At 40.8% G+C, this 14,203-nt stretch overlaps 1 protein-coding gene across 1 annotated transcript; it reads left to right on the top strand.

Moving 5' to 3' along the window:
* The first annotated feature begins 123 nt into the window (after nucleotides 1–123).
* Nucleotides 124–13,052, top strand: LOC148038906 (26S proteasome regulatory subunit 8 homolog A). Its single transcript, XM_087674794.1, has 9 exons — nucleotides 124–392; nucleotides 1,981–2,078; nucleotides 2,422–2,646; nucleotides 3,270–3,332; nucleotides 3,413–3,576; nucleotides 4,078–4,234; nucleotides 4,397–4,495; nucleotides 12,549–12,659; nucleotides 12,779–13,052. The coding sequence occupies exons 1-9, from the start codon at nucleotides 260–262 to the stop codon at nucleotides 12,917–12,919; spliced, it is 1,191 nt and encodes a 396-aa protein (XP_087530920.1). The 5' UTR covers nucleotides 124–259; the 3' UTR covers nucleotides 12,920–13,052.
* The last annotated feature ends 1,151 nt before the right edge of the window (nucleotides 13,053–14,203 follow it).

Genomic DNA, 14,203 nt, shown 5'->3' with positions numbered 1-14,203 from the left:
TATATTGCTCCTTAAGATTGCAAATAGAAAAAGGGAGGGGGTTCAGAATTCCAGCCGATACAAATACACTAAAATGCCATTTTTGTTAGGATTAGCACCATATTAAGCTAATACTACAAAGTCGAATACATTGCTTGAGTGAGCCGGTCACAGTTGTACATTTTTCATCTTCGTGTTTGTGCGCTTCTATCGATCGCTCGGTGTGAGAACTCGTGTACGCATCGAGAGAGAGAGAGAGAGAGAGAGAGGCGCAGCAGTCATGGGGAGACAGCAGGGAGACGGGCTGCGGCAGTATTACATCTCGCACATCCACGACCTCAGCCTCCAGGTGCGCCAGAAGACGCACAACCTTAACCGACTTGAGGCCCAGCGGAATGAATACAACTCCAAAGGTGCGTTTCCCCCTCAATCCTCATGCTTTACAACAGCTGTGCCTCAGATTGTACTTGCTCTGTTGAATATGCGAATGAACGGTTAACCACAGCTTAGGGATCGCTGTGGAAAAGCCAACCATTAAATGAGCCTGCTTGTGGTAACAACTAATTTTAATAGAGCGTGATTAAAGCATGCTCTTTTAGCCTCTTATGAGGTCAGTCCTGTTAGAGCAGATTTTGCATTTGTCAGGAAGAGTCTTGCTACCTGGAATGCCAGCACAGTAGTCACATTTCTACTTTCACTTTTGCTATTTGTTTTTGTCGCGAAGAGTTAGTCGGTCAGCTATTTGGTCCCTTTGATATTGGAGCGATTCCGTCTAATGGCACTGCATACCTTTGGCTTCCCCTGAATATCAGTATCATGCCCTCTTCCATGGCTATTGTGTTGTGTCCTTAAGTGTAATTAATGCTGTTAATTTGCATCAACGGGCAATACATCTGTTAGTTTTCCATCCAAAAGGTGTCAAAATAGGTAACTAGGGTAAAGCTCCTAATATCGGTCATAGATTCAGTGTAAGAGATGAAATTTACTGCGTTATGGTTTGAAGATTCTACTCTTCTAGTGAGTGAAGATCATCAAGCTTGTTTACCCTTAAAGGTACGGTGAGAAACTGAATGGACTACTGACATATATTGAGTGTACTGGTACTTACTTCTAGAAGCATAGCTTCAGAAAATTCATAAACACATCCAAGGATGCCAGAGCCTGTGCTGATTCCTGAATGAGCAGCTTCTCCAGGGCATGCTAGTTGACTCAAAACCACATTGTAATATTTCGACCCAAAGTTCAGAGAATAATTTCATATCTGGAGCAGCATGTATGTTGCCTCACTCCATATCTAATCTAAATATAATAAAGCAGAATGTTGCCATCACAGGTGAGAACTTATGCTACAACCATCACATGACACAAGTGAAGGTTTTTGTCAAACATGTTTTGTGATTATGGTGTGCTTTGCCTGCATTTGCTTGGGGGCCTGCTCCTTGAGTGTGCTACTTCATGTTGCCACATCATGCTGCTTCTCCAAAGCATTGGTTTCTCCACTATGATTTCCATTTGCTCTTTACCTCATGAGAACAGAAGAGGAGAAAGGGGGTGTGGCTTCAAAAGTCTGAGTTTAAGGTAGTTCATGCAAGACTACTCTTCTGCCCCTTAAATTTGAATTGGCTCTATTGATCCTGATTTGTTATGTGTTTGTTAGAAGACCTGCCTTGGTTGTACTATGAAAGTGTGGCACATGGAATGTTTAAGGGAGGCTTTTCAGATGCACTCCCTGGTTAGTGTTGCCAAGGGTTCACTACATGTGTTAAAGGCAGGCATTTCAAATGCACTCTGGTATTTGTTTGATATGATTTTCTTTTGGCTTCCATGATTTTTGGAGAACACATTTTATGTGTAGAGGAGATTTCAAGTTCCCTTCTAGGTCGTATTTTCAAATTGCTTTCTAGTATGATGCTAGGTCTCTATACAATTTTCTTAAAACATAAAGCAGTTTGTGCAGTTATGTTTCTAAATTACCCTTTTTATTTATTTGCGAATTTTCAGTACGAATGCTCAGAGAGGAGCTGCAGTTGCTTCAGGAACCAGGTTCATATGTTGGTGAAGTAGTCAAAGTAATGGGTAAAACGAAGGTCCTTGTCAAGGTATGGAAAAACTTTGTATTTACCTTTTGTGAAATCACATTATGGTATATGAATATTTGGAGGTCATGACAACACGATCTGCAAGCATATTCTTTTTAGAATTTGTCTCAACATATGTCATTGACATCACATCACAGAAAACATCAATGGTTGAATGATGAGAGTTGTTTTTTGCGAAATAAATTATGGCTAAGTATATTCGTTGAAGAACACCAAAGAAGTTCCATGAACTTTTCTAGAGAAAAAAGAGGCATTTAGAAAATTATAAGCTAGATGGTGATCTTTAAGTCTGGATAACACTCTGCTTTTAAAGAAGTTGCTTCATGTGGTGTTTTGGTGGCAGGTTCATCCAGAAGGGAAGTATGTGGTTGATATCGATAAGAACATTGACATCACGAAAATCACTCCCTCAACTCGTGTTGCTCTTAGGAATGATAGCTATGTGCTTCACTTGGTTCTACCCAGTAAAGTGGATCCTTTAGTCAATTTAATGAAGGTTGAGAAAGTTCCTGATTCTACTTATGATATGATTGGTGGTTTGGACCAACAAATCAAGGAGATCAAAGAGGTTTGTTTCATTATTTTTATTTCTGTTGTTTTGACCACTCACTTCCTTTTCAGAAACCGTACTCTGCTATTTGAGGGATGCTAATTCAATTAAGTAATAGTAACAAGCTGATGGTTGTACTTCAACATGCGATTTACAAAAAGATGGAAATATGGTTGCATCATACTCGACTGCTGTAGTTTTGGGTTTAAATCCAATTCAAATAAGTACTATTAACATGCTGATGGCTGTGGACATGAACATGTGCATGATGAAAAGATAAAAATATGGTTACATTATGCCAGTAACTGTTGGATCTGATAGGACTGGACTGCTGTAGATGCATTGTTGTCCACTTGCAAAATTGTGTAACATTTATCTGATGTTATGATTGCTAAAGGTTTGCTTGAATTCTTGCAAGTAGTGGACAGTGATGGGCTTGAGTCCCACATGCCCATCAACAGAAACACAAAATTTTTAGATTTATGACCAGAAGTCAATCAGATGCCATGTAATCTTGCATTCTGCCATGTTCAATTTACCAGTATTTCTGCATTTAATCAACATTGGAACCGATCTTTGGATGAAGTGCAAAATGTTAGTTGAAAGCTCTCTGATTATGACAATCCTTTTTATTTGTGCAGGTTATTGAACTGCCAATCAAGCATCCGGAGCTTTTTGAGAGTCTGGGTATTGCACAGCCCAAGGTGCCCATGCTTTATGATTAGTATCCAGATGTACAGATTGTTTAATTTTCCTTATCTCATGCTTTTGCTTGTGGCTGCAGGGTGTTCTTCTGTATGGTCCCCCTGGGACAGGCAAGACTTTACTTGCTCGGGCTGTAGCTCATCATACAGACTGTACCTTCATTCGAGTGTCTGGCTCAGAGCTGGTACAAAAATATATTGGAGAAGGTTCGCGCATGGTTCGTGAACTCTTTGTAATGGCCAGGTGAATTTATCTATGGCTATTTTTTTCTGAATTGATTCACAGTCATGTAATTGGCAATGCAATTGCTCAGTGAAGTTAGGGTTGCAAAATTAGCAGCTGGTAACTTGAGTACGTGCTTTGAGCGGCAGTTCTTTAATAAGGCTGCCTTTTGTCATGACATGCTACTTGCATTCTGTCTGTGGCTGCCTATAGATCTCACTTGCTCTGGATCCTAGGCTATCCGACAGGCTTGCTAGCAGCAGTAAAACATGTTATCCTTCAGATTTGTATTTTCAATAACCATGCTTGATACTGAACCCACATGCTTAGTGCTTCTAATCGTCTTGGAATGAAGTGCTTCTGTGGACCCCCCTCTAGTTTCTGAAACAAATTGGTACAACCAATGTTCTTTTGGACATAGGTTTAGGGCTGTTGGAAAAAGTTTTTGCAACTGCTTATGTAAATTTTTTATTTCTGAAGAGTAAATAATCTCACTGTTGCAAGGGCTTGCTATAATTTCAGGGAGCATGCTCCTTCCATCATTTTTATGGATGAAATAGATAGTATTGGCTCAGCCAGAATGGAATCTGGAACTGGGAATAGTGATAGTGAAGTCCAAAGGACCATGTTGGAGCTTTTGAATCAGCTTGATGGTTTCGAAGCCTCTAATAAAATCAAGGTGAGATTGCCTTTACTTTTCTTGCTTCAAAATGTTAGACATGGAGCTTCCTGTGCTTTTTTGTGCATGGTTGGGTGTTTCTAATGTTTTCTGGTCATGCTTCCAGGACTTAGGAGTAATTTTATGCTCTTTACCTTAATATTTTGTGACTGTGGGGCTCAGGTATTAATGGCAACCAATCGCATTGACATACTTGATCAAGCGCTGCTACGCCCTGGTCGGATTGACAGGAAGATTGAGTTTCCAAACCCCACTGAAGAGGTAACATTCAAGAGCAATTATTCTAATAGTCATTGAATGTAAACTTACTTGTCTGTGAATATGCTAACAATGGTAGTAATTTGTTGCTATCGGTAAACTTACCTGTCTGATCTTTTGTGGTCAATGGTATCAGTGGATTGATGTTGTTTGGTTGAAGCCCGTGCAATTCTCCACTAGAGTTGGAAATATTGAGGCCTCTGATATGAGATAGCATAATCACATGCTAGAATTCTCACTAAGAAAAATCTTAAAAACTGGATGGTATCTTGGCTTTCTTTTGATGTATGGTCGTCTGCAAAATGCTTAGAAATCTGTATGTGATGACTCATTTCTGGATCAATCAGATTCTAGATAACCACGTGGCTGGCCTGTTGAAGTTGTGTTTTGAGGTTGCTGAGGCCTCTTGGGGAGGCAGCATCTACAGGTGTTACCTCAGCTTGGTGACTCATCAGTGTCTACAGTTCTTAAGAGGCATGCCTGATCAAGCAGGAGGCATGCCTGATCAAGCAGGATTTTTGGACCCCAACAGTGTTTGCCAACATGGCAGCATAGTTGCATCTTGTCCATGTATCTATATGATCTGTCTAGTGTTTGTATGAGTTGACCAACTCAAAAAATCTGCCTGTTTTCTGACCATTGCAGTTTCAGGAATAAGCATTTATTGCCTATTTATGAGCATTTTCTTTGAGGTGTTTGCCTTTTTTCAGCTGTTTGAAGTCTAGTCTCTTCCTCTACCTTTATTATCACCACCTCTTTCTCTACCTCTATTTCCTCTTCCTTCTCATCCCCTATATCTAGTTCTACCTCTATTTCCTCTTATTTCCTTTCCTCTATCTTAATCTTTACCTCTACCATAATACCTAAGTCTCTTCATGATGCCTTCACATTGCACACCTCTCACCTTGTGAAAGCCACTAGTAGAACTAGTGCCAACCGATGGACTTGCAATTATTGTGGCAAGATCCTTGCTGAAATTGTTTTATTTTGGCAAAATTGGACAGTCCTATGCATGACAAAGGAAATGCAGATGTGGGTTTGATGCTTTTGAGCACAAAATTTTGGGGCTTTCGACCATTCGTGTCAAATTTTATGCTCGCAGGTACATGTACAACAGAAATTGCAGCTGAAATTTTGGGATTTCTCATGTAATGTGATGCACATGCCCTTGGAACAGCTGTAATCAGTTGGATAATGCTGTAGCACTTGTTTTGGCGTTTCTAAAAACTTAATTACAGATCTGAAATCTGTACTTCTGCGTGGTCATTTATTACTGATTGGTACTTGTTTATACCTTGGTCACTTGGGTGACAGTTTGGGCCTGCATTTGCTAGTTTTTTGGTCACATTTGGGCTGAAAGTCATGGCTGGCAGCAATGACAGCAGTAATTTGATGCACATAAAGAAGCTTGAAGGCGCACATAATTTTGCAGTTTGGCAAAAACAGTGCTACAATATCCTATTACAAAAGAAGCAGGCAAAGCCGATCAAAACCAAAGGGGCAAAGCCCGTGGATATAGATTAGGATGATTGGGATGAGTTGAATGAGCTTGCACCATAGAGCTATCAATTTTTGATGCCTTGCTGTTTAACATTGAAGGTTTGGATTCTGCATATATGGACTAGACTGGAAGAACTGTAGGCTCAAAAGAGTGCTGCAAGCAAAGTGTATAGATTGAAAAAGCTTATGGATTTACGTATGAAAGAAGGTACAGCTATGTCTACTCACTTGAGTCAGTTTAACTCCATTTTCAGCCAGCTGGTTGCCTTGAAGTTCATGATTGATGAGGAATTTAAGGCTACTTTCTTGCTTTGCACTCTACCAGAGAGTTGGGATACATTCAAGACGGCTATGAGCAATTCTAATGTAATCCTTTTGTATGTTGATGTAGAGAGTACTCTACTTATGGAAGAGATGAATCGGCAGAATAATGCATCCAGTAAGTCTTCTAGTGCTTTGCATACTAGGGGCAGATCACAGCAAAAAGGCAAATATGATGGCAAGGGACACAGTAAATTACGTGGTAAAGATGTTGAATGTCATCATTGTGGCAAGAAGGGTCACTTTAAATGTAACTGCTATAAATGGAAGAAAGAGAAAGGAAAAGGCAAGAAGATAGATGGTTGCAAGGAAGAAAAGAAGGACAGCCAGCCTAAGAAGAGCAGTGTAAAAATTGAAGAGGTGAATGTAGTCACTTATGACAGTGACAGTGGGAGTGATGTACTCTTTGTCTCTTCACATTTTGGTGCACATGCTTTACTTGCAGATACAGATGATGACATGCATACGTGGATTCTTGATTCTGGTGCTTTCTTTCATGTCACCCCTCATCGTGAGTGGTTTTCTTCCTATACAGGGGATCGACATGGTGTCGTTCATCTTAGGGACAACTATGCATGTGAGATTGGAGGTATTGGCAGTGTGCAGTGTGCAGTGTGCAGTTACAGTTTCAGCATGGCTCTGTCTTTACACTTCAACATGTATGGCATGTACCTCAGCTCAAGAAGAGCTTGATTAGCACAGGGTAGCTAGATGATGATGGTTCTCATACCACCTTTGGTGATGGAAAATGGAAGATCTGTAAAGGATCTAGGATTATTGCTAGTGGTTGCAAGAGTGATACTTTGTATCCACTTCATGTATTTAGTATGCGTGACCATGTTGTTGTCGTGACTGAGCAGCCAAGCGTTTCTTTGTGGCTTGGCCGGTTGGGACACATGAGTTAAATAGGAATGAAAGTGCGTTCTCGTTTGGGTTACTTGCCTTGCTTTTGTTATGTTGATTTTGAGCACTGTGATCATTGCATTTATGACAAACATGCACAGACGTCTCACAAAAAGTGTCTTTCTTTGAAATCTTCTCCTCTAGAGTTAGTACATTCGGATGTATGTCAAATGTCTGGATTATCTTTAGGGGGAAAGAAATATTTTATCACCTTTGTCGATGATGCTACACGGAAAGTATGGGTTTATCCTATTCGTAGCAAGGATGAAGTGCTTGGCAAGTTTAAAAAATTGTTGGCATTGGCTGAAAATCAGACACATAAGACACTTAAGTGTCTTCGCTTTGACAATGGCGGGGAATATGTGTCCAAGGCTTTTCACGCATTTTGTGACAGCAAAGGGATAAAGAGGGAGCTCACTGCCCCTCATAATCCACCCCAAAATGAAGTTGCAGAGTGTATGAATCGGACTATACAGGATAAGGTCCGTACGATGCTGTCTCATGCTGAATTACCCCTTGTTTTTTGGGCAGAGTCTGTTATTACAACCGTTCACTTAATTAATCGGTCACCAAATAGGTCTTTGGGGGGGGGGGGGGGAGTTCTTCGGCAAGCCATCTTCATATGCTTATTTGAAAGTGTTTGGCTGCGCAGCTTTTGTGTACATTCATAAAGAAAAATGCAGCAAACTTGAGCCAAAGTCCTGTAAATGCATTTTCCTAGGATATGGTGACGAGGGTGAAATGAGGTATGAATTGTGGGATTCCGAGAAAAGGAAAGTAGTACGCAACAATGAGTTATCTTTTGGGAAGATCGCATTTACAAACAGCCCGAAAAGACTGAGGAGGTCCATAGGGTTGTATTCGGGGAAGAAATACCTTTTGGACAGCAAAATGTGCCCGTGGTACAGCAGCAAATACTTGCTGTGAATGAACTTGTGAATGCAGGAAATGATTAGTCAGTTATTGCCCATGAAAATGAGCCATTTCATGTGTAGGAACAGCCAGGACAGCAAGCTGTTAATGCTGATTTGCAAGCTGAAATGCCAGGACAACATGCTGAAAATGGAAATTTGCAGGGACAGCCAGCAAACAATGACCATTGGGTTAGGAGATCGTCTAGGGCTACTAGACAACCTGACAGGTTTGTTCCTGGTGCAATTAATGTGGCTGATTATGTCATGCTGGCAGACTGTGGTGAACCGTCTTGCTTCAATGAAGCAATGGACAGACAAGACAGCAAGAAATGGTATAAAGCCATGATGTCCGAGATGGAATCTCTTGAAAAAAATGGCACTTGGAAGTTAGTGTAGTTGCCTAAAGGGCAAAAAACCCTTCCATGCAAATGGGTTTACAAGATGGTCACTTTTGGTTCCTCACCCAAGTACAAAGCAAGATTGGTTGCAAAGGGGTACAAGTAGTAGCATGGAATTGACTTGATGAGATTTTCTCTCTTGTAGTCAAGATGACTACATTGAGAACCATTTTGGGCTTGGTTGCAGTTGAGGAGATGGAGCTCATACAGATGGATGCAAAGACTACGTTTTTACATGGTGATCTGCACGAAGACATTTATATGCAGCAGCTTGAAGGGTTTGTTGAACAAGGGAAGGAAAAAATGGTATGTAAATTCAAAAGGAGTTTGTATGGGTTGAAACAAGCACCAAGAGAATGGCATCATAAGTTTGATACATTCATGCAGTCCCAAGGCTTTCATAGAAGTCAAGTGGATTAGTACTTGTACACCAAGAAGGCAGTAGATGGTAGCCTGATTATCTTGGTCTTGTATGTTGATGACATGTTGATTGCTGGCAGGGATACTCATGCCTTGGATTCATTGAAGCAAAGTCTTCATTGCAACTTTGACATGAAGGATCTGGGTGATGCAAATCACATTCTTGGCATGCGAATACTCAAAGATAGATCGAAAGGCTTACTCTATCTATCTCAGCAGGAGTATATTTCCAAAGTTTTGCAGCGTTTCAATATGGAGGGGGGGAAAACAATTGGGGTCCATTGTCTCCATATGTGAAACTTAGTGCAGAGGACAGCCCTACATCTGATGATGAGAAGGCTGAAATGGCCAAGATACCATATGCTTCGGCTGTTGGTAGTTTGATGTATGCTATGGTTGCTACACTTCCTGACATTGCTTTTGCAGTGGCAGTGGTTAGCAGATACATGGCAACCCCTGGCAAGAAGCATTGGGATGCAGTGAAAGGTATTATGAGATACCTCAAAGGCACAAAGGAGTTGTGTATCTGCTTTGTAAAGCAGAAGGCATTTGTTGTTGGCTTTATGGATGCAGACTATGCTGGTCATGTGGATTGCAGGAAGTCCACTTCTGGGTATGTGTTTATTTTACAAGAGGAGCAGTCTCTTGGATCTCCAGGCTACAAAAGTGTGTTGCATTATCTACTACAGAGGCAGAGTATGTGGCTGCCATTGAGGCATGCAAGGAGGCTTTATGGCTTTCACGTCTGGTGGCAGAACTTGGCATCTTAGAGTTACCTGTTCTCCATTGTGATAGTCAAGAGTGCTATCATGTTAGCACGGAATCTTGTCTTTCATGCAAAGATAAAGCACATACAGGTGAAGTACCATTTCATTAGAGATGTACTTAGCAGCAAGAGCATTGAGCTTGTCAAAGTGCATACAGATGATAATCCTGCAGACCTTCTCATGAAGGGTCTTCCAGTAGAGCTGTTTGCTCATTGCCGATAGATGATAGGAGTTGGATAGATATATTTATTTCAGCTTTGTACATACCTAGACTTAGCTGATTGTTTTCTCCTCTTAAGGCATATTGCCTTTAGGTGGGAGGTGGTTGGGAATAAAGGGCCATCGTGCCTTTTATATGTGCACGGGTGTGAACACACCCTTTAGCACATTGTACTTTCATACATATATCTATCTAAAAACCTAAAGTGGTACACTCATCATTGTACCAAAAAACGTGTTCATTGTCTACTCTGCTCTCTCGCACTCTCTTTGTCTCTCTCACTGCGCGTAACGACTGTCTGCCTCGATCTCTGTGCCTAATCGATTACTACAGTTTCTCCCTCTTCCATGTAGATTTCAGCCATCAGCACCTTCTTCTTGCTGCCCAGCCCTTGCTGATTGCAATCCTTTCACCTCCAACACATGGCAACTTGTCTACAGCTGCCACCTTGCTGTTTGGAGTCTTTAGCCTGCTGCGTTTGCTGTCTACCTGCAGCAGCCAGCAGTCCATGTCACCATCAGCACTTGCGTTGCTTGCGTTTTCACCTCCAAGAGCTAGGCGACAAGTTGCCATCATCAGAGGGTTGCTACAACATTTGTGTTTTTGCTGTCTAGCTGCCTATCTGCATCATCCCTCTCCTCTTTTGCCGTTGCACGACTGTTTTCAATGTTGGGTGACCAATTTCCAGTCTTCCTCCACACTCCTATAGCTCCGACTAGTGGTTATAGTTTTTTGGATCCTACTTCAGTGGACGTCACCCTTCGACATCATTCACTGCTCTGCCCTTCAGCATTCTATTAACTCTTACATTCATTTACTTGCGTTGCTTGCTTTTTCACCTCCAAGAGCTAGGCGACAAGTTGCCATCATCAGAGGATTGCTACCACATTTGTGTTTTTGCTGTCTAGCTGCCTATCTGCATCATCCCTCTCCTCTTTTGCCGTTGCATGACTGTTTTCAATGTTGGGTGACCAATGTTTTTGCTGTCTAGCTGCCTATCTGCATCATCCCTCTCCTCTTTTGCTGTTGCATGACTGTTTTCAATGTTGGGTGACCAATTTCCAGTCTTCCTCCGCACTCCTATAGCTCCGACTAGTGGTTATAGTTTTTTGGATCCTACTTCAGTGGACGTCACCCTTCGACATCATTCACTGCTCTGCCCTTCAGCATTCTATTAACTCTTACATTCATTTACTGCATTGATTCATTCACTTCAAAGTTTCTCTTCTCTCTCTATGTGTGTTTGTGTTTTTGCGTTTTGAGTTTGAGTTGTGTTTTGCGTTTAGGATTTGTGCTAATTGCGTTACAATCTGATTTATTGTTTTTTAGTCGTGGTTTTACATCTGTGTTTTCTCTATGCAAACCCTAGCATATCTTCACAAGCCTTCTTGGAGGAGGAGCTCTTCATAAGATGTCTTGTTTTTTATCTTCCTTCCATTGCTTCAACAAGCGATTGCGTGGTTATCTTGTATGCCGATATTGGAGGAATAAGTTTTGAGTCATAGAGAGCGGCCATGTCTTAGTGTGTGATCTTTTCGTTTAGCTATTCTGTTTGCTAAGAGAATCAAATTTAGTGTAACATGACTTCTCATGCTGTGGAGGAGGTAGATTTGCCTGCAAGAGATGCAAATAAGGTGGTTGCAAATCTCTCAAAAGACTACAAGTCTACAAGGATGGAGTGTAGTCAAATTCATCTGTAGTCCTCTTGAAGAAAGTCGTGACATAATGAGCAGCTGTTAGGAAAAGTGGCCAGGTTGGCACTGGTCCCAGTCAAGAGATGATTGATCAGTTGAAGGCGACTTATCTATGCATGGATTCATAAAGCTTCCTGATCAATACCTTATAGTCTCTCTTGTTCTTTGCTGCAGCAGTTTAGGCACATAAGAGCAGATTTGTGATGTCTTGTGAGAGGATTGGTCTGTTGGGGTGCACTAGATGGGTGCTTGAGCTGTGAGATGAATCATTAACCTATTCTCTCAGCTGACTTATTCAGCTGGTTGCTTCTTGCCTCTCTCCCTCTCTATGATGGTTGCACTTTCATTCAGCCAACTTCTACATCTGGTTGCTTATTGCATGTTTCTCTATGCTGGTTGTGCTTTTAGAATTCACTGTGTAGCGAGCTGGTGTCCTCAGTAGGCAGCTGCCACAAGGATTGTATATCTGTATGATTTTAACACTTAAAATTCCAATAGTCTTTCCACTTCTGTTATGTAGGTTTAGTTAGTAGCCAGATGTGTATATTGCAAAAATTCTATATCTTATGGGTGTAACTCTGTTCAGAACTTCAATTAGTGTGAAGTGGGGCTGTGAAGACAAACGCCATGCGATTAGAGGCATCTGTTGTTGGTTACAATGAGCAGTGTTAAGATAATAAGATAATGTAGGCTAACATTCAGTAGTAACAGCTAGATTTTGGTCTTTATTGCTAGCTTGGAGCAATTGCTTGAAATGTTGGTTACAATGAGCAGTGTTAAGATAATGGTTGGCTAACCTTCAGTAGAAACAGCTTGATTTTGCTGTATTGCTAGCTTGCAAACATTGTTTCCTTGAAATCTTTGATGCCACACTATTTCAATTTTGAACTCAATGTCTAAACACTTCTTTTGCATGCAGTCACGTTTGGATATCCTGAAAATACATTCTAGAAAAATGAACCTCATGAGGGGCATAGATTTGAAGAAAATTGCAGAGAAGATGAGTGGTGCCTCAGGTGCAGAGTTGAAGGTACAGTGCTTTGAATTCTTAGATGGCTTATGCAATTATGTCTGTTTTTATTTTACTGAACTCTTGCTTCAAATAATTTTGCTGTGCCCCCCCTTTTTTGTTTGGTTGGCATGGAACAGTCGGTGTGTACTGAAGCAGGTATGTTTGCTTTGAGAGAGCGCCGCGTTCATGTAACACAGGAAGACTTTGAGATGGCTGTTGCTAAAGTCATGAAAAAGGAAACTGAAAAGAACATGTCATTGAAAAAATTGTGGAAGTAAGAAGGTATGCTTTGCTTGAGAATCTCAGGGCTTCATATTTTCTGTATCAGCCACTCAAACATTCAACAATTTCAAACTTCATTGCCCTTGTAATGAAAATTGTTGAATCTCTTTCGGTTAAGAAGTTTATACCTGTCTGCTGTGCCCACCCGACCAAAGTTTATAATTGCCTACTGTCCCCTGTTCTGCTAAAGATTTGTTCACTCAGAATTGCAGGCTTCATATTCTCTGCTTCAGCCACTGGAATCAATAACCTCAAACTCATGGCTTACAAGTCCAAATTGTTGAACTTTTATTTGGTTAAGTACACAATCTTTTGGTGTCCACAATTTGTTCATTCAGTTTCATTTGAGTGCTGGTGTAAGCGTCTTTGAACTGGCATCTTGGTGTTTGAGGTGGAAATTTAAATTTTTGTTCTTTGTAGAGTGAGGTGGCCGTAATTGGGAGGTAGCTGGATTTGCTAAAACTGAGTTTTCTGCTACCAAATCCCAATTCTGCATCTGTGAATTCCTCAGTTGCAAGCAAAAGATTGCTTATGCTCATCTACAGTCCTCTGCTTTATTAACGAATAGGGGTTGCTGTCATGTACTAAGTTTGGACATGAGCTCTATGGGGTGTTATGCAATGTAACTGTCCTATTATTAAACATGAAACCCTTTCTTCAGGCGGTTAACAAGGTGCATATAATCCAGGGCCTTAAACTATTTAAGGTGTGCTCTGTTAAAAACCCATCTTATTGGAAAGTCTGTTTTCTGTTCTTTCAGAACATAACTCATAAGTAACAAAGCACATTTTTTGGAAAGCCTGTTTTTTGTTCTTTTAGAACATAACTCTTTAAGAGATACAATAACAATCCCTGGCTGGGGAATTAAGCAAGTTTCCATGAGGGTTTTGCTATTGTGTTACTTGACTAGCGAGGCCATGAAATCCTATGGGGTCTAGACAGTGTTACTCAGTGAAGGCATATGAGCGAGTACTAAATGTTACCTCTACGTAACATAGTTGGAGGTGGTAATGTTACAATAAACCCAATAGTCTCATTCAAGCAATGCAAATTCCTTTCAAGTGCATCTATCTCCTCTTATAGCATCAATATCTATATGCTCTTCAATTGCAGACTACTTTCGACATATTTATTAAATGAATCCAGCCTATTCAATTATCAAACTTAGTATAGTGTTTGCTAGAGGACCCATCACACTAAATTGCCACAATGTGAGATTCTCCCATTTCTATCTTTAGTGTATAATTATTCTCAAAACTCACACCTATGATTAGTAAAGA

Source organism: Lygodium microphyllum, chromosome 3 (assembly GCF_053477565.2).
Source record: "Lygodium microphyllum isolate KBCC chromosome 3, Lygodium_microphyllum_v1.1.10, whole genome shotgun sequence".
Lineage (NCBI taxonomy): Eukaryota > Viridiplantae > Streptophyta > Polypodiopsida > Schizaeales > Lygodiaceae > Lygodium > Lygodium microphyllum.
This window is presented reverse-complemented; position numbering and strand designations above follow the sequence as displayed.

Coding starts and splice junctions, on each gene's coding strand:
- LOC148038906 (XM_087674794.1), top strand. CDS start 260: ATGGGGAGACAGCAGGGAGACGGGCTGCGGCAGTATTACATCTCGCAC. Junction 393..1,980: donor GAATGAATACAACTCCAAAG/GTGCGTTTCCCC, acceptor GCGAATTTTCAG/TACGAATGCTCAGAGAGGAG. Junction 3,333..3,412: donor TGGGTATTGCACAGCCCAAG/GTGCCCATGCTT, acceptor TTGTGGCTGCAG/GGTGTTCTTCTGTATGGTCC.